At 40.1% G+C, this 19,480-nt stretch overlaps 3 protein-coding genes across 8 annotated transcripts; 2 read left to right on the plus strand and 1 right to left on the minus strand.

Moving 5' to 3' along the window:
- The first annotated feature begins 2,681 nt into the window (after positions 1-2,681).
- Positions 2,682-9,727, plus strand: mier3b (mesoderm induction early response 1, family member 3 b). Of its 4 annotated transcripts, none has more exons than XM_010876457.3 (13): positions 2,682-2,761; positions 3,553-3,577; positions 3,742-3,887; positions 4,169-4,303; positions 4,459-4,582; positions 6,296-6,369; positions 7,187-7,259; positions 7,394-7,542; positions 7,738-7,819; positions 7,964-8,058; positions 8,232-8,359; positions 8,841-8,989; positions 9,109-9,727. In XM_010876457.3, the coding sequence occupies exons 1-13, from the start codon at positions 2,753-2,755 to the stop codon at positions 9,579-9,581; spliced, it is 1,662 nt and encodes a 553-aa protein (XP_010874759.1). In that variant the 5' UTR covers positions 2,682-2,752; the 3' UTR covers positions 9,582-9,727. The 4 variants fall into 4 exon arrangements, with proteins under 4 accessions (XP_010874759.1, XP_010874760.1, XP_010874758.1 ...); XM_010876458.3 differs by having other exon boundaries at positions 2,722-2,744; XM_010876456.4 differs by lacking the exon at positions 2,682-2,761 and adding an exon at positions 2,783-3,073.
- A 3,382-nt stretch (positions 9,728-13,109) lies between these two features.
- Positions 13,110-14,402, plus strand: LOC105014280 (pyridoxal phosphate phosphatase-like). Of its 2 annotated transcripts, XM_020052408.3 has the most exons (3): positions 13,272-13,421; positions 13,621-13,875; positions 13,968-14,402. In XM_020052408.3, the coding sequence occupies exons 1-3, from the start codon at positions 13,382-13,384 to the stop codon at positions 14,294-14,296; spliced, it is 624 nt and encodes a 207-aa protein (XP_019907967.2). In that variant the 5' UTR covers positions 13,272-13,381; the 3' UTR covers positions 14,297-14,402. The 2 variants fall into 2 exon arrangements, with proteins under 2 accessions (XP_010874761.3, XP_019907967.2); XM_010876459.5 differs by having other exon boundaries at positions 13,110-13,875.
- Positions 14,403-15,842: 1,440 nt separating this feature from the next.
- mrps36 (mitochondrial ribosomal protein S36) lies at positions 15,843-19,405 on the minus strand. Of its 2 annotated transcripts, none has more exons than XM_010876461.5 (6): positions 19,154-19,405; positions 18,823-18,968; positions 18,515-18,578; positions 18,070-18,263; positions 17,837-17,877; positions 15,843-16,035 (listed from the first exon to the last, which is right to left on the minus strand). In XM_010876461.5, the coding sequence occupies exons 2-5, from the start codon at positions 18,871-18,873 to the stop codon at positions 17,860-17,862; spliced, it is 327 nt and encodes a 108-aa protein (XP_010874763.1). In that variant the 5' UTR covers positions 18,874-18,968; positions 19,154-19,405; the 3' UTR covers positions 15,843-16,035; positions 17,837-17,859. The 2 variants fall into 2 exon arrangements, with proteins under 2 accessions (XP_010874763.1, XP_010874762.1); XM_010876460.5 differs by having other exon boundaries at positions 18,769-18,968.
- Positions 19,406-19,480: the final 75 nt, after the last annotated feature.

The raw sequence follows: 19,480 nt of genomic DNA on the forward strand, positions 1-19,480 counted from the left end.
AAGTAACTGTGGGTTTAACGTGGAGTGGATTTTGAAGAAAAAGTGGCTAATGGTTAGCATACAAAAGAAGGCACTCTTCTGTTTTCCATGTCTGCTATTTGGTGGAGATGGTACTTGGTCGAGGACTGGGTTACAAAGATTTGAAACATCTTTCTGAGAGGATTGCAAAACATTAAAGCAGCGGGAGTCATCTGGACAATGCTGTGAAATTGGGCTTACTTGGAAGGGTAAATGTCGCAGCCCAAGTTGACAGTGCATACAGGTGCTCCAATGAGCAGCATAACAAACAGGTGGAGGAAAACAGGTACGTTCTCAGTCGGATCATAACATGTATTAAACTGTGTGGAAAATGTGAAACCGCACTGCGGGGGCACAACGAGTTGGCGGACTCCCTGAATCCTGGAATATTCAGATGCATTTCCGAGACTACGTAGGCACTGTGACGCTCAGCCCATCTTCAAAGGGACATCTAGCACTGTACCAAATGAACTGTTAGACTGTATGTATGAAGTGTACAGGGAGGAGATTGGAACAGACGAGCCAGGCCGACGAGTAAACAACACAGCGCCGGTGATGAAGGAGTACCATGGGACAGACTCACAATACCATGGGACAGACGCGACTCAACGCATTGGCCATGTTGTCCATCGAAAGCCAGCTGATTCAGCAGCTACATGACTTCATTCCCAAACTCATCGAAAGGTTTTCCCAGAGGAAGAACCGCCATGCCACCTTTCTCTTCAAGTGAGCCCCCAGCCTTTGTGTGTGAAAGCATATTTTATCATCCTGCTTTGCGGTGCTGGTCCGTGCATTGGTCATACTTTTGTGCTGGATCGATTGATATAGATGGTGACGGGTGTCAGTGTGTCCATGCTTATCTATTAAGGTTGTTGTCATAGAATGGATCTGTATCACAAAAAAGTTGTCTTTCTCCTTCGTTGTGGCCTTCAGTGGTGTTGAGCTCATTGCTGTTCGCATATGGCCCTATAGGCACATTTGTTCTGAGCTTGGTTGCATTCCTAATTTAGGTTTGTAAATGTGAGTGTGAGAGAGAAGGAGAGCAATTACATAAGAAGGTCTCTCTCTCTCCAGCATGTTTACTACAACACCTGGTAAAAGCAAGCTGCTCTGTGTTGGTAGAAGCAAGTGTTTTGTGGAGCCACTCTGTTGATGTGTTAAATAAACACATCAGTAGCAAGAGGGAGTTTTGTAGCTTTACTGGTATGTATCCTATATTTTGAAATGGTTTGTGCCCCACCAAAAATGTATATATAAAAACGCCACTGTATGTAATTGTTTTCAAATGTTTTCCAAAATGTTCAAACGATGAAATAAAATAGAAAACGATGTTCTTATAACAAAAACCAGCTAATCTTAGTAAACCAATTCATTTCGAGGAGACTGTAATTTTGCCCAGTTGAAAATCAACCCAACAACTGCCTCAAAACCAGGGCCACCAATCATTCAAATGTTGCACGCTGACATTAAACCATGCTGGTGCTGAAACGCGTGAAAACGGGAGACGATGAGTGCTTCATTTTCACAGCGCTCACTTCGTTTCAGTTGCACTGGGTTGTAGGCATATCAGCGGAGAATTACTGATGTTAGAACATCAAAACGGCCCAACTCCTTCGAGCTGCTCCCCTGTCTGCGTGCACACTGTAAAACGGAATCGGCAGTTTTTGCCAGTTTGGGGGAAAGTGCCTTAGGCATACTTTGCTAAAAGTTTTGAAGTTTTGGAAGGTTAAAGATTAGATTTTTTTTTTCTTCTGGATATTTGGCCAGCAGGCAAAATGTTTCCCGCCTTTTCTATTTTTTTATCAGCCATACCTGGCGTGTTAATCTCTTGGGATCTATCAGAGTTATTTTGGCCAATTCTTTTTGACACTTTTAATCCAGATTGTTCAGATGGGTTAGGTGACTTGTGGATTGGAATTTCCAAATAGTGCATAAAATTGTAGATGGAAGTGAGGACAGGATTTTAATGGGCCACTGTCTTTCCCCTTTTTGTTATTCAGTGACTCAAGCGTCGCTTAGGCTTGAAATCAATTTCCTGGCTAAAGGTAGATTTCCTCACAACCTTAGTACACGGAAGCAGGTTATATTGCAATATTTCCCTGTATTTTTCTCCACCCATTCTTCCTTCAATTTTCACAAGAAGTGCTGTCCCTGCTGATGAAAAGCATCTCCATACCATGAGCGTGTTGGCTTGTCTGGACAACTGGCTAGTGAAGTCACACGTAGGTTTCTGTCCAAATCTCTTAATTTTAAAGTGAAACAAGAGAAGAGGTATGTGACGCCATGCATTTCATTTCTGGGACTCAAATTGGACAAATAAAAGTAGCTAACCAGCACTTTGGCACAACATACCCTACCATCCCCCTCTCCATGCAAACGAAAGTAAAGAAATCTGCAATGTGTCTTTGATTTCTAAGGTTGTAAGTTGTCTGCTAAGATGAATTGAAACTGTCTAAGTTTAATTGTGCGCAATAAAAACAAAAATAGAATTCATCATTATGACTAGCCTTTTTACAAAATTAAGTCTGATTGGATAAAGAAATTACATGCATGTTTATGTAAACTATAAAAATGTATCAATGTTCAGAGTAACATTTCTTGATAGAGTTTTTGTCAGGTAGCCTACAAGCCTTTAGTTTGAAAGACGTCACGACTACTGTTACCTGGATCTCTGATTGGTTCAGATAGTTGATCCGGGAACTACGGGACTGAAACGAGCCTAAAAGGTACCAATATGGCGGAGGTAAGAGGGAAAACAGGGTAGAAGCATCTGAATTTAAATCGATGTTTTTTTAATGTGTGTCTATTCTTTTTTTATTGAAATGTAATCGATTGCATGCATTACGTTTCTATTGTTCCTTGAATGTGTTTTTGTGTCATTAAAGCCGCGAATATGCCTTTAAAATATATTTGAATGTGTAGACTGATCCTTTACGACAAGGCCTTTGCGCGTTCGGTCTCAGCTGCTGTGCTAATACTGACTGTAGACTGAAACGTCAATTTGATGGGGGAAGAAAATCTAAAACTGACATTTGATTTTCTATTACTTGCATTGGTAGTTTTTAGTTTTTTCTGTAAAAATAAATACATTTTTAATCGCTTATGAACGATGCTTTGTTAATAGTTCTGAGCGATGTTAAGGATACTGTAGCTAAACAATACGATTGTTTATGTTTTTTTCCAGCTTAGGCTTATTAGTAAGAATAGCTTTCTCGCTAATTTCTGACCACTGACAATGCACATGCAAGTTAGTGAAATAACTGGACAGTTATAATTGTTATTTTGCATTGCACATTCAAATTTGATATAATATTGCTGTCAAAGATGACATACCACTACATTAAACTGCTTTTTAATGTGGTCGTTAGCGAAGAAACAGCGTATTTCATCAGTATATATTAGGAGTCTTCTGCAAAAATGTAAATGTGTTTTAACGAAATGTTTAATAATGTTTAATAAAGCACCATTAACAGAAACTGTACTTAATTAGTCTATTCAAGTTTTTACTTGCGCTCTTTTTATTCCTCTAAATAGGCTTCCTTCGGGAGTTCGAGCCCAGGTATGAATTTATTTTTTAATCCAATTTCAATGTTAAATACATAATTACATTATGTATTCAATAAAAAGTATGCATTTTCAAGCCATTTACAGAGAGTATTTTCAAGGTTTGTCCCTAAACGGTACCATTCAAATTTGATGAAAAATAGTTCTGTCATTCCGCAGTTGACTCTTTGTCGTCAGAAGATCTTGACTTTGAACCAACAGCAGAGATGCTAGTCCACGAATATGACGACGAGAGGACTTTGGATGAAGAAGAATCATTGGAGGGCGAGAAAAACTTCAACTCAGAAATTGCAGATCTAGAGAAGGTTGTTTGGATAACAAGAATTAATGACTAGTTTATTTTCTTCTGGACAGACACATTAAGTTTAAAAAAAAAATTATGATTTTGTTTTATGACAATTCTTAAATGGCCACATTTCCTATTTCAGTAAATGAAATGTTATAGGATAGAAGGAAAGTGTAATTTACGTGACTATGTTTGGATTCATTATGTAGACTAGTCCTGTGTCAAGTAATAGTCTAATCACCAGACATGTTGTCATTGTTTTGTTCATGGAGATTTAATAGGATGTGTCTATTGTAATAGGAGAGGAACATGCCTTTGGAGGAACTGCTGGCCATTTACCGCTATGAGGCATCTGTCAGTACAGCTGCAGGCTCCAGCATGGACAGCTCCTCTGGGGAGCTGACAGATGAGCTGCCAGACATGACATTGGACAAGGTTACCAACTTTATGTTTAAATACTTCAGATTTTGCTAAATGGAAACATTTGAAGATGTATTTTCCAAAGTGTGATAATGACATATGAAGTAAACACAAAAAGCTTTTACGATAGAGGTAACATTTGATAACACTTCCGAGGATTATGTTCCCAGGAGGAGATAGCCAAAGACCTGCTATCTGGGGACTATGAGGAAGAGACCCAGTCCTCCGCTGATGACCTTACCCCTTCAGTCACATCCCATGAGGCCACTGACTTCTTCCCCAGAACACTCAGATGTAAGGCAATTCATTTCAACTCAATTACAACTTTATTAGCAGCTCAGCAATATATGGTCATTGAAGACATTGAGAGATCAGAAATGAAATAAGGCAGAATCATATAATGCTTAATATTGGGAATTTCTTCACCCCCTGTAATATTTTGACAGTATGCAACCACTGAAAACTATCAGTGTCTAAAATACTGCAGGTTTCATTATAAATAAAATCGTACCCTTATGTGATTTGTGAGCATGTATCCACTATAAAATACCACCCTTAATACCACCCCATTTCCCAAAAATGTGTGATGCGTAAAATTCAGTGTGCAAATCATTTATCCCTATATTTAATTGAAAATAGTACAAAGACAACATATCAGATATTGAAACTGGGAAATGTTATTGTTTTTGGAAAAATACATGCCCATTTTGAATTAGATGCCAGCCACACGTTCCAAAAAAGTTGGGACGGGTATCACTTCTTTTAACAATATTTTTTGTTTCATAATGCGCCAAATATTTTCAAAGGGTGACAGGTCTGGACTGCAGGCAGGCCTGTTTAGCACCCAGACTCTTTTACTATGCAGCCATGCTGTTGTAATACGTGCAGAATGTGGTTTGGCAACGTCTTGCTGAAATAAGCATGGCTTTCCCTGAAAAAAAGCCATCATCTGGATGGCAGCATCCGCTCCAAAACCTGTATATATTGTTCAGCCTTCTTAGGGGCAAGTCACCCATGCCATGTGCTCTAATGCACCCCCATATCGTCACGGATGCTGGCTTTTGAACTGTGCCCTGATAACAAGCCGGATGGCCCCTCTCCTCTTTAGCCTGGAGGACGCGGCATCCATGATTCCCAAAAGGAATTAAAACATTTTATTTGTCAGACTGCAGGACAATTTTCCACTTTGCCTTAGTCCCTCTTAAATTGAGCTCGAGCCTTGTTTATATATGGTTTCTTCTTAGCATGGTAGAAGTTTTATCTTTAATTTGTGGATGCAGTGACGTATTGTGTTCACAGACAATGGTTTTCAGGAGTGTTCCTGAGCGCATGCAGTGATGTCCACTACAGAATTGTCTGTTTTTAATGCAGTGCTGCCTGAGGGCCCAAAGATCACGGCCATCCATTATTGGATTTCGGCCTTGTCCCTTGCGTACGGAGATTTCTTTGGATTCTCTGAATCTTTTAATTATATTATGTACTGTAGATGACATGATCCCCAAACTCTTGGCAATTTTACGTTGAGAAACATTCTTAAATTGTGAAATTTTTTGCAAGTGCTGTCTTTCGGAGTGGTGAACCCCTCCCAAGCTTTACTTCTAAAAGAATCATCTTCTCTGGAATGCGCTTTTTATATCCAATCATGTTACTGACCTGTTGCCAATGAACCTTTTTAGCATTACACAACTTATCCCGTTTTCTTTTTTTGTTGCCCCTGTCCCACTATTTTGAAACATGTTATTGGCATCAAATTCAAAGTGGGCATATATCTTTCAAGGAACAATAACATTTCTCAGTTTCAACATTTCCTATATTGTCTTTATACTATTTTCTATTGAATATAGGGTTTAAATTATTTGCACATCATTGCATTCTGCATTTTTACACTTTACACAGCATCTCAACTTTTCTGGAAACGGCCATGTCAGATGAGTTAGTAAATACTGGATCCCATTGACATAGCAAGCGTTCAAATAGGATGTGCCTTTTCTGTCTTTGTATGGTCAGCTAACACTATCTACGACGGTGATAAGGAATCGGAGTGTGAGGAGGATGGGCCCAGCCCAGAAGACTCCAGGAAGGTAAGATCAGTGTTCTAGCGTGCAACGATATAGTGACATATATTTTGCTTGGTCACATTTGTTTTGGGTTGCTAATTAGCTTTTTTTATTATTGTGATTTATTTTTACATTTTAAATTACATTTTGACATTTGACGGGAAATGAACCGGATGAACGTCACTCACCTTGTAGCGTGATGTGAGCGCCACTCACAACATATGTCCCTACTGTGTGAATGAAAGGGAGAGAGGTCTTCTAATAAGCCTGTGATCATTGCTAAAAATGCAGTTTCTGGAAAAATATGGGTTAAAAGTTAGATATAAGTCATAGCTTTTTGTGAATGTGGAGCTTATTTCTCGCCCTTAACTACTTAGTTTGGGACACTATATAATGACAGCCAGAGTATCTGCCCCAGAACAGGATTTCTATGTGACTGCGGAGATAAGAGCTCTACATAAAAAAGCTGTCCGTCTTAAAAGTGGATTTTCCGACTTAAGGGCAGTCTTAAATTGATAGGCTTAAAATTGAAAACAAAAATTATTTAAGTCAAAGACTGGAGTAATGTTTTTCATGGTTAAACAATGACATTTGTAAAACCCTAATGGTTGGACAAGTCAATGGGGTATTGTCCTCGACAAACCCTATAACCAAATAATTTGCTGGTGCCATCAGTTGGAAAGGTAGGTAGCACCAGTGGAAAAGGTTCGTTTGGAACCCTGTAAAACAAATGTCCTCCTTTTCAAGGTCAGCTAAGTGATGGCGTCAACTTATCCTAGACATGCATTTAGACTTTATTGTTGTGTTCTTAGGGTACATTTTGTTTGTTTGCTTTTCACAGGAAATAATGGTGGGGTTGCAGCACCAAGCAGAGGTTCCTATCCACCTCTGTCACTATGGCAATGATGAGAAGGGTGAGTGTAGGCTTTCTCGAGAGGTTAGCCCTTAAACCCATTGTCAGAATTGCTCTTGTCATACATTTAGCTGTACTTTCCCTTGCAAATGGCTCATTGTCTAGCATTTGTGCTCATCTGAAATTTCCGTGCAGTATACGAAGATGATGACCAGTTGCTATGGAGCCCGGATGTGTTGTCTGAGAGCAAGGTCAGGGACTTTCTTTGTGAGGTGTTGTCACAGGTAACCAACGAGAAGGCAGGAAGTGACATGGCAGGAGCTCATGTGAGAGACAATGAGCAGGTCAGTGTTCCTACATGTGATGGTCAGTCTTTGTCTTTCTTACTGACAATATTGGAATACTACTCTTAAGACTTGTAAGTCATAATAGTAGATATGCTTCAGCTGCTCTCTCTGAGTTAAATAAGTGACATGATATTTGTCAATATGCTGTCAATGTAATTTAACCTCTTTTTTTTTTTTTTTTTTTACCTGTAGGCTCTGTATGAGCTTTTGAAATGCAACTACAATACGCACAAAGCACTGGACAGGTATTGCAGTAACGTGAAATACTCCAAGGGTGAGTTAGGGCATTTCGTTGTACTGTTCAATGACAATAAAGTTGAATCTAATCTAATTTTACCATTTTAAACGATAGGTAGATTCTTTCACTATGTCACTCCATTTTGATAGGGTAAATGTCTTGTTGTGACTGTTTTTACAGAGGAATCACCGCCGTGGTCTGAAGATGAATGCAGAAACTTTGAACATGCACTACAGATATACGATAAGAACTTTCACCTCATACAGAAACACAAGGTGGGACTCTCTCTGACTGGTTTAAGTTGGTGAAAGTTAAATCAAATTTATATAAAATCAATGTTGACTACTTCTGAAGGATACTGGTCACGTTATTCACCCTTTTGGAAACGTGTGGCTCTAACATCCTGTGTTGGAAAACTCTTCTTGATGTGTGTTTTGCCCTTCATCAGGTGAAGACACGGACAGTAGCTGAATGTGTTGCCTTTTACTACATGTGGAAGAAGTCGGAGCGTTTTGATTTCTTTGTTCAGCAGAATCGCTTTGGCAAAAAGAAATACAGCAGCTATCCTGGCGTAACGTAAGTAATCATTCAAGACAACAGTAGTAACTGCTGTGATTACATTGCAAAATCGAATTGCCAGAGTGTAACAAATAGGGAGATGACCAATGGAAAATGTCCTTTAATGTTTGAATTACAATTTTTTTTTCTTGCTAAAACAATTAACTTTTTGGGAGCAGGGTGAAACTTACAGGAAATTAGCGTTTCGGGAGCAGGGTAAGAAATCTGCAGACTACTGGTCTACATTTTACTGCTGCTGTAGCAGGTTTTCTTTTTTGTATAGTGGCTATGCAGTCAATATGTAGTCAGGACGGCTACTATGTAACGAGAAGAGATGATGAATAACAGCCCGTACTTTCATTTACCAGGCTAGTGTGAGTCAACTTGGTTGCTATTTCTCTTGTGTTCGGTTTCCCTCAAGTCAGACAGACACTGTCTGGGGGTGGCGGTGGCTACAGCGTGCCGGTGTTGTGTGTTAAACGGTTCCCCCTGCCCACAGAGACCTGATGGACCGTCTAGTGGATGAGGCAGAGGGCCTGGCGGTGGACAGCTACTCCTCGGTGTGCTCGGGCGGAGGGGTGAGGATGGAGCCCACGGCAGAGCAGCAGCTCAGCCTGCTCAACTCCATCACTGCCAGCGACCTTACAGGTGAGTTCATTGGGTCACAGACACTACAAACACAGCGCTCTCTCTCCAGGGCAACCATCGCTAATGGGCGTGTGCAGGGATTCGTGAGTCAGTAGTTTGTGTGTGTTCCCTTTCCTCAGCCCTCAGTAACAGTGTAGCCACGGTGTGCAGCCCAGCGGAGGTCGGCTGCCTGGACTCGTACGGTTTTCCACCTCTGGAGAGCCTCCCCCGGGGATCCCTGTCCCACAGCGAGCCCCTGGGCTTCCCCTCCAACGGAGCAGAACCTGGCTGTCTCAACATCCTGGATGCTGGATTCTACCACTCAGAACTGGGCCCGCTGGGAGGGGTGTGCGGGGGAAAGGACTGCGACCGGCCCACAAAGAGGCTCAAGTTGGCCCTGCCCGACTCCTTCATCAACGACGTTTCCGTGGGAAACCTCGGGGTGGACTTTGAGGGGCGGCGGAGCACAGCGCACCACCGCATCACTAGCACCAAGATGGCGGTGTCCGTCACAGACTTCGGGAGCTTGGCGGGCAGTGCTGAGCCCAATGGGTTCATGGGAGCACATACGCGGAATCACACTCAGCACAGTACGCCGCTCCAGTCGGAGTGAACCTCAACCCGCCCCCTGAGTCCTATCTTTAAAACCACCATCCCATGTGTACAGACTCACTGGAGAATTCAATTTTTGTTGAATAATATTATATATGTATGTGTGTATATATGTATGTATGTATGTATGTGTGTGTGTGTGTGTGTGTGTGTATATATACATATATATGTATGTATGTGTGTATATATGTATGTATGTGTGTGTGTGTATATATACATATATATATGTATGTATATATATATATATATATATATGTGTATGTATGTGTGTGTATATGTATAAACATTTATTTCATTTTGATGTTATTCGTGAAATATGACATCAGTGATGTCTTTATCATATAAAACTAAGTCTTGATTTCTCAAGAGTTTATATAGCCATTTCTTTTCTGTGGTCCTGAGAAGTGTAATGTCAGTGCCATGTACAGTTGTGGACCAGCCTGGCCCGGAGGCTGGGGATAGACTGTTGTTTGTTCCTCATGTCCCCACATACACATCTACAGATTACATCAAAGCTATGTCGTCCCGCCACTCATACAGCTGACAAAACAGCTTTGTTGTGGTTTCCTCTGTAGTTCGTTTTTAGTTTGTTCATTGTTCAAGTGGTACATTTGATCATCTGTTTACAGTTACAACAGAAACCTGACTTGGGCAGATGTTTTGTTTTGTCTAAGAGCCAAGGGTTTTGTATTTAATGCAACAATACTTGTTGGTTATAACATGGAGCACTTCAGTTGCTGTCGTTTTGTTTTTGTTCCCTCTTTTATTTCCATCTGCGGAAGCTTTTGTCAGTTTTATATTTCAAAGTGGCCAAATCAGAGAAGTGTAACTTTTTATTTTGACAATATATTCAAACGTTCCTCATTGTACAAGCTGTGACAGCTTTTAAACCCTTTTAAATCCACCATTTGAATTGTTGGGGCCAATAGGTCAATGTAGAGAATAAGGTTGGGTCTAACACCCTTATCTGTACATTATATTATATTGAATTTGCCCATACAAATCTGCCCTTACAAATCTGTTATCTTGGCAATATTTGACAGAATAGTGTTTTTAAATGCTTTAATTGTGTTGCATTGAGATGTAATGTGTCCAGTTACAATACTATACATAGTTTTTGCCCTGTACTCTTAGCACAACAGGTATCACTTCATATAATCTATTTGGCCCAAGTTTTTTTACTTTTTGTGCTAGTTTTGCTGTTGCATGTGTATCATGAAGCTTTTTGAGCTTCCTAAAAAGTATAAATGTATATTGAAACAACTCAAAAGGCCTGCATAGCCTGTTAGCAGTATTATTTCTTTATTCAAAGCCACTTTCATCTCTTCTCAGTAACTTACACAGTACAAACTGTGGAGGACATCTGCCTTGTATCATCCGGTCCTGAATTTCATGTCCAGTTGCAGTCTAACAGAGATTCAACTCCTACTACTTCTCTTGACTGAACTAACTGTGAAATTAAGGGAAGTGTAATTGTTTAATTGATGCAGTATAGTGTTTACTTAATTTATCTATGCATTGTGATATGGGTAATGATTTGTTTTCAGGGGTGTATAATTCTGAATGTCAGCCACAAATGTCCATAGATTTTTACATAAAAATGTACCATCTAATAATTCACTCACCAATATGTACAAACAGGTTTCTTGCATATGATCATTGTTTGTACCTAGTTTGGTGTTATCTAATCATTCTGTTTCTGTGGCAAACATTGGAATCAGCTGTTTGTTCACCATGCATTGTTTCCCCAAATGTGGACAGTTATATGTAAGTAATTAACTAATTAGCCTTAAAATGTCTTAATTTACCTCTTAAAATTGTGAAGTGAAGTTTTTATTTTATTAATTGTCAGAAGGCAATAATCTGTAGATATCTACAGCCATTACATATTCTTGGGTTTTACTGATTTGCCTTTTGGTGTTTAAAATCAAAATTTTTTGGGAGGGGGGATTTTTCACCCTGGCGGTGGGGAAACGGCTAGACAGTGATTGCTAGCTGTGGGAAAGTTCTGAAATGTACCACTAAAAAGGCTTTACCTAAGACGTATTCATACAATATTCAATTTTGAAAGTCTGCTTACATATGTACAAATACCATTTTGTTTCTCTTCATGTATAATTTTCTGTATAGATTGATGTATTTGTGTTGGTGATAAAGGGATTGGCTTCTGAAGTCAGTATGTTGAGATGGGTCTTGTCCAGAATCAAGCCCTTGTCCTTATCCCTTAGGTACTTGCATTGATCTGGAATGATTGGATAGATAAACCAAAATGGCAGAGGAACTACAACCATATACCTATTATTTGATACATTTAGTGCCTAGGGGTACCAGATTATTTTTGATCACCATCATCAAGTGGAGATGCAGTGGCTGTTTCTAGGCTCTCTAAAGCTTTAGCTGTACAATGATATTTATTTCACCCCATGGTTTGTACAAAGACTCAGAAATACTGTCTGAATGTAAAGGCCATTGACTGGTAGATATTTAGATTTTACAACCTTAACCTAATATCAAATTTTATTGAAATCTTTTGAGATCGGTGTGTAAAAAAGCACTAATTTCTTTTATATTTTGTATTGTTTTGAAGTTTCAATGGAAAAAGTTATAACAGTAAAGAAAATAACTTTTATGAATAATATCCATAAGAAATATAGACAATCAACACATTTATTATCTGAAATGTTTAAGAGGAAATCTTTGTTTATAAGATTTGTACATAGACACTGAATTTTTTTCTTTTGTTTAAACATTTTGTATTTTTTGTTCTTTAATACCTGGTGTACAGATCCAGAAATAAAACTCTGGAATAGGTCTTAAGACTCAAATCTGCTTTTTTCGTTTTGTGCTTACACTGTTGATGTTGCGTGTGAAATTTTGATTTTGTTGTGGATCTATTCAAAATTGGTTGCCGTTCACAACTCTGTATCCCTGCCATTTGTACTGATAATCAGATTTTTTGTGGAAGGCTGGTAAATATTAGCAATTTCTTCAAAATGTTCACATGCAAAACAGTATCCTAGTCTAGGCCTAAACCTTTATTGTTGGTGATATGAGTTAGGCCTACAACAGAAATCCTAATGTTTACAATATTGAACACGTTTTATTTAAGGCGATGGTTTTTTCAATTGGCAGGTAGGTACCCGGGTGTGGTCTCAATCGTTTCGCTGGGCAATGTAATCGTATGTAACGAACTGCCAATTGGCTAAATCACTCCCTTAAATTGGCGTAATTTTGAACATTAGAGATTCGGCAGCCAGAATAACGATTTACGGTTTTTGGATATTGCCTTCAAAATAAATATCTGTGGTTTAACATGATTTTTTGATAAGAAATTCATGTTTTATGTGCTTTGCATAGTGTATATTGTATGGGATACAAATTACTACATACCACAAAAACTATTCTACACGCCGCCGTGAATGTATTTTAGGAAATAGGAGAGTGTTTTGATGGAAATGTTGCTTTAAAACCATGAACTAAAGTCTTAACCAATAATTTCAGTTTAACACGTTTCTACACGTTAATACGTTAGCTACTTTTTTAATCAAAATGTTCGTGACCCGGAAGTGTTGCTCACAAGACTCCAATGTTTGGTTAACATGACATATCGATTAGGTGGCATTTCACTTGACCACACAAAGACATGGCCAAAATGACAATATTCACCACGAAAGGGTGAACGATTTCCGATTGATCATTCAGAATGGCCGGCTTCAAGGGATGTCGTAAGATTGGAGGCTCTCAAATAAGAAATCTACTCAAAGCAAAAGATGTGTTTCTTTTTGATTGCGATGGTGTGATATGGCATGGAGAGAAAGCAATAACTGGTGCGCCGAAGGTGGTGAGTACTTTATTAAAACAGGGCAAAAACGTATTTTTCGTTACAAACAATTGTACCAAGCTGCGGGAGAATTACGTCAAGAAATTCTACCGTCTGGGATTTACTGATGTTATGCAAGATCATATATTCAGCTCCTCGTACTGTCTGGCGCTTTACCTGCGAGATGTGGCTAAGGTTCAAGGCAAGGTGTTTGTCATAGGTGGAGATGGAGTGCGTAGTGAACTGCACAAAGCTGGCATTCCTTTCGTTGGTGACGAAGATGACACGCCTGATGCCACAATATTTAACTGCGGGTTGGCTTCAGATGTCAAAGCGGTCCTTGTTGGACATGATGACAAGTTTACCTTCCTCAAATTAGCGAAGGCCTCCTGCTATCTTCGGGATCCAGATTGCCTGTTTTTGGCCACTGATGCAGACCCCTGGCACCCACTGCAGAATGATAGGATACTACCAGGTATGGTAGACCTGATGCTGTGCACTAACGTTTGGCTTTGAGAAAATATTCACTCCATTCTCAACGTCCATGTCTCCCAATCTTCCTGTCAGGTTCGGGTTGTTTGACAGCAGCCCTGGAGGTGGCCTCAGGCCGGAAGGCCACAGTGATTGGCAAGCCCAGCCCTTTCATGTTTCAGTGCATTTCCAGCCAGTTCAGAGTGGACCCAGCCCAGTGCTTGATGGTGGGCGACCGCCTGGAGACAGACATGCTGTTCGGGACCCACTGTGGCCTGGATACAATGCTCACACTCACAGGAGTCTCTCAGATGAAGACTGCTCAGGAATACAAAGAGAGTGATCACTCCATAAACCACAGCTGTGTGCCAGACTATGTTGTGGATACTATTGCTGACTTCTTACCTGCATTTGAGGAAGACTGACTTTGTCTTTCAGATGTTGTTTCTTTTCAATTCAGCTATGCTGTGGTACTCCTTTGTTGTGAAAGTGTGCAAAACGTAATAAACAAGGCAGTTAGAAGTTACTTTACTCTAATGCACTTACTGATGTTCAAGCTCTAGACCCCGTTAAGTTTCTGCCATGGCTAGACATTCTCAAAACAAGCCTGGTTAAAAAAATTACAAAATAATAACTATAGAATGCCAAATACTGTTCAAAGTAACACAGGTTATATGTTTAGGTAAAATAACTGCAGGATCATGAGTGAAATGTTCATTCCATATTCCAATTATTTGCCAACATGCTCTTGATGTCAACATTTAAAAAAGAAATGTTTGTGCGTATAGTGGTATAAACAAGCTATGTTCTTTCCCATGTTTTCTTTAGGGTTTTAGAAGTATCAGAATCTATTTCCTGATCTACTGTTGCAGCATATTGATATTTAAGATCCTGTCAAGGCTGGGCAATTATTTCAGAAGCACTGGAAACACTTCTGGAACAGTTCCTGGAGATGTATGTTTTATGGTCAAACTGGCAATATTAATGATACTGGTGTCAATACAATTGTCAGCGGATTTATCACTTTTCAACTTCTTTGCTGAACGACAAGACTTCAACAGACTTGGTTCCCTTTGTTGTTGTTTGAAATGTCATCAGTTAAGAATATGATGCCTTGCATCACCTGTACCTCCAAACCATCCTCTAACTAACTAGTGTTCCTCAAAATGGTTCAGTTAATGGACATAAAACCAAGTAAATGTATTAACATCATCATCATCATCTTCCGCTTATCCGGGGCTGGGTCGCGGGGGCAGCAGTCTAAGCAGGGATGCCCAGACTTCCCTCTCCCCAGACACTTCCTCCAGCTCTTCCGGGGGGACACCGAGGCGTTCCCAGGCCAGCCGGGAGACATAGTCCCTCCAGCGTGTCCTAGGTCTTCCCCGGGGTCTCTTCCCGGTGGGACGGGACCGGAACACCTTCCCAGGAAGGCGTTCCGGAGGCATCCGAAACAGATGCCCAAGCCACCTCAGCTGACCCCTCTCGATGTGGAGGAGCAGCGGCTCTACTCTGAGCTCCTCCCGGGTGACCGAGCTTCTCACCCTATCTCTAAGGGATCGCCCGGCCACCCTGCGGAGAAAGCTCATTTCGGCCGCCTGTATCCGGGATCTTGTCCTTTCGGTCATGACCCAAAGCTCATTACCATAGGTGAGAGTAGGAACGTAGATTGAATGGTAAATCGAGAGCTTCACCTTGCGGCTCAGCTCTTTCTTCACCACGACAGACCGATACATCGACTGCATTACTGCAGAAGCTGCACCGATCCGTCTGTCAATCTCCCGTTCCATCTGTATTAACATCTATAAGATAATGTATACTTATCTTAATGTCATGCATAGACTGGCACCCAGGCTAGCTTTGGTTTTTGCTCCTTTGGCAACTTAGCTTGACAATAACAGTACAGTAGGCAAAAGCCAACACCTAGCTGGGAACAAACTAACAAAAAAATACAGGACAACAATACAACACAGCCAATATCATAGTCAATATTGTAATCTTTCAGATCCAGCATATCAAAGTCCATTGTGTATCCTACTTTCTCAGTGGCCAAAAGACTTGCAGTACAGTTCTTCCCCATACTAATCCATTATTGTACTGAAGGGGCCTGGAAATATGATCCCTTGATTTTCTTCCATCTTTGGGTGCAATTCAGTCTGAACCTTGTCTGGATGTTCCAAGGAAACAAATCAAAAGAGTAACATTTGTCACAAAAATGAAAATGAACAACAATGTGGCATAATGATAGTAAAACTAAATGGCAAATTGGTAACTGATGTACAGCAGATGCCAAAATTAACCTCAGCAAATAGTGTAGTGAGCACAAAGTGGGTGCCAAAGAAATAATACAATTGTATTATCTGATTTGATTCCTAAACATATTTTCTATAATTGCATTTCTACCAAAAGAGCACACAAAAATACAATTAATGTTTCACAATCAAGCAAAGAGAACACATTAAAAATAACTCCTCTCTCTCTCTCTCTCTCTCTCTCTCTCTCTCTACACACACACACACATTTTCAACATGAATGATACAGTTGAAGTCAGAAGTTTACATACACTTTAGCCAAGTACATTTAAACTCAGTTGTTCACAATTCCTGACATTTAATGCTAGTACAAAATTCAGTTTTAAGTCAGTTAAAATCACCACTTTATTGTAAGAATGTGAAATGTAAGAAATTATAGTGAGAATGATTGATTAAAGCTTTTATTTCTTTAATCACATTCCCAATGGGTCAGATGTTTACATACACTCAATAAGTTAGGTGAATTTTGTCCCATTCCTCCTGACAGAATTGGTGCAATATTCTGTTGTATTGAGGTCAGGGCTTTTTAATGGCCACTCCAATACCTTGACTTTGTTGTCCTTAAGTCATTTTGCCACAACGTTGGCAGTTTGCTTGGGGTCATTGTCCATTTGGAAGAACCATTTGTGACCAAGCTGTTGTTTCAATACATCCACATAAGTTTCCTTCCTCATGATACCATCTATTTTGTGATGTGTACCAGTCCCTCCTGCAGCAAAGCACCTCCACAACATGACAATCCCAACCCTGAAGCACAGGGGTGGCATCGAGTTCTCCGGCTTGCAAGCCCACCCCTTTCCCTCCAAACATAACGATACTCATTATGGCCAAACAGTTACAATTTGGTCCCCATATGCAGTTGCTAATCGTAATCTGGCTTTTTTTTTTTACGGCAGTTTTGGAACAGCGGCATCTTCCTTGCTGAGCGCCCTTTCAGGTTATGTCAATATAGGACTTTTTTCCCCCTGTGGATTTAGTTTTTTGTACCGGTTTCCTCCAGCATCATCACAACATCATTTGCTGTTGTTCTGGGATTTATTTGCTCTTTTCGCACCAGACTATGTACATCTCTAGGAGACAGAACACATCTCCTTCCTGAGCCATATGAAGGCTGTGTGGTGTTTATACTTGTGTATTATTGTTTGTACAGATGAACGTGGTACCTTCAGGCATTTGGAAATTACTCCCAAGGACGAACCAGACTTGTGGAGGTCTACATTTATTTTCCTGAGGTCTTGGCTGACTGATTTTCTCATTATGTCAAGCAAAGAGGCACTCAGTTTGAAGTTAGGACTTAAAATACATCCACAAGTACACCTCCAATTGACTCAAATTATGTCAATTAGCATATCAGAAGCTTCTAAAGCTATGACAATTTCTAGAATTTTCCAAGCTGTTTAACAGCACAGTCAACTTAGTGTATAAACTTCTAACCCACTGGAATTGTAAGTGAATTAATCTGTTTGTAAACAATTATCCTAAATGACTTGCCAAAACTACAGTTGGTAGACATGAAACCTGTGGAGTGGTTGAATAAAAATGAGATAATGACTTCAACCTAAGTGTATGTAAACTTCCGACTTGTCAAATGAGATGTGGCAGCAGATCCTCTCTTGTGGAGGAACAAAGTTAGACAGAAAACGGTTTTCCACCAACCATTTGGTTGCATTCAATCAGCATCACTCTGGTCCACCACGCTGGATAGGAGAAGAAACAAGCAAAGTTGGCAGTTAACTTGATCTTTACTGTATTGAAACAATTGTGTGTACTTGGAAGGCCTTTAACGTAATGGGCAGAATCCAAAACAGAGAGCCGATTACAGTATAGACCCAAACCACGAGTGTAGCCTTCCCCTCTAAACCATTTGTTTTTAACAAAGTGACATTCACCTGAATATATTCCATTTCATCAGCTTCCAGTGGCCTTCTGCAATATCTTTGGGGGAGTTTCTTCAATGTGGCCGCACTGTCTGGGGTTCCAGGGAGTTGAGTGAGAGGTCCAGGGGATCTTGATAAGAGTTGTGATGTTACAGCTGGAGGTGAACTAGGAAAGCTGACTGCTAATGTTTTAAGAGCCTCTTGGACTGAAACAGAGAAAATTGTTAGTATTAAAATTGCAAGTATTAATCAAGGACTTCTTAATGGTGGTGGCATTTCTTACTACGGTCAATGTGGTGTGACTTGATGGTTCTGACAAAGGATGTTTGTTTCTCATGCTTGCGTCCAAAACTCATAGTTTAACACCAAACTGTGTAATGATACATGCTTCTGTCAACCTGACACAGTACTAGTGCCATACTCTTACCAAGCAAGTTAAACAGGACCTACTACTCACCATTCGGTCTGGGGATCCCCTCTCTGCTGGGAAACTTGATAAGTGGAGCATGAGGTTTCACAGCCTGAGAATAAACAAAATGAAAACGGAAATGAATGATCATTTCGATTTAGATATCCAACTCTAGGCTCAAGTTCAGATCGCTTCTGAATTTCATGCAGACCAGCAAGGGCATTAACAAAAACAAAACGACAACAGCTGTTGTTGGTTTCGGACGTTGTAAATCGTTCAACTCAACGTTGTAATGTACTCACTTGTGTTACAAGTGTTGTTGCAAAGCGATACATTGCCCGGTTTTTCAAGCGTACCTGTACCACTCGTCCAACAGCCGCCATTTTGCTACTGACTTTGCCCCCCATGACCTCACTAGTCTTCTTCCGGGTGTAAATAATCGACAGTTGCTTTAAATGTGCCAGAAGAGGTAGCTGTTGTCACGCGAAAAGAACCAAGTCCACTGTACAAAAACATAAATTGACAACCTTCATTGAATAACAGTATGTGACCTGGGCATCCTACTGCACGGATGCGAATGTGCTTATCAAAACCTAATGGGACATGTATACACCCTCCATGCCCCTTAGCAGATTATTTCCAATGTCTTTAAAATGTTAGTCAATTGCCAGTAACAGAATCCCTTACCTTTATTTAAAAGCAGTCTGAGGAAAATGTTCTCTATTGTTCAGGAAAAAGTAAACGTTTAGGTCAGTGTCTCAGGTAGTACTACGAAACTATGACTTTTATTAGCTTCTAGAATAGCATAGGGAAAATAACCCATTTTCCAAATTCCATTAACCAATTTCAGGTATTCAGAGCTCATTGAGAATGAACCTGATTTTAGATGTTAAAATAAGCACTACAGACAACGGTGAACTAAATGTCAATGACAAACACGGATAGCAAAGGCAAAAACCTAACCTACCTAATTATTCCATCCGCCTGGAATAAAATCCATGGGTACAGCGGATA

This window comes from Esox lucius, chromosome 13, assembly GCF_011004845.1.
Source record: "Esox lucius isolate fEsoLuc1 chromosome 13, fEsoLuc1.pri, whole genome shotgun sequence".
Taxonomy (NCBI): Eukaryota; Metazoa; Chordata; class Actinopteri; order Esociformes; family Esocidae; genus Esox; species Esox lucius.

Excerpts from the sequence above, each read along its gene's own strand:
- mier3b (XM_010876456.4), top strand. The coding sequence starts at position 3,023 with ATGGGGGAAGAAAATCTAAAACTGACATTTGATTTTCTATTACTTGCA. Across the intron at positions 3,578-3,741 it reads CTTCGGGAGTTCGAGCCCAG|TTGACTCTTTGTCGTCAGAA; the intron begins GTATGAATTTAT and ends GTCATTCCGCAG. Across the intron at positions 4,583-6,295 it reads CTTCCCCAGAACACTCAGAT|CTAACACTATCTACGACGGT; the intron begins GTAAGGCAATTC and ends TTGTATGGTCAG.
- LOC105014280 (XM_010876459.5), top strand. The coding sequence starts at position 13,284 with ATGGCCGGCTTCAAGGGATGTCGTAAGATTGGAGGCTCTCAAATAAGA. Across the intron at positions 13,876-13,967 it reads GAATGATAGGATACTACCAG|GTTCGGGTTGTTTGACAGCA; the intron begins GTATGGTAGACC and ends TCTTCCTGTCAG.
- mrps36 (XM_010876460.5), bottom strand. The coding sequence starts at position 18,873 with ATGGGGGGCAAAGTCAGTAGCAAAATGGCGGCTGTTGGACGAGTGGTA. Across the intron at positions 18,579-18,768 it reads CAACAACACTTGTAACACAA|GCTGTGAAACCTCATGCTCC; the intron begins GTGAGTACATTA and ends GTTTATTCTCAG. Across the intron at positions 18,264-18,514 it reads GGGGATCCCCAGACCGAATG|TCCAAGAGGCTCTTAAAACA; the intron begins GTGAGTAGTAGG and ends TCTCTGTTTCAG.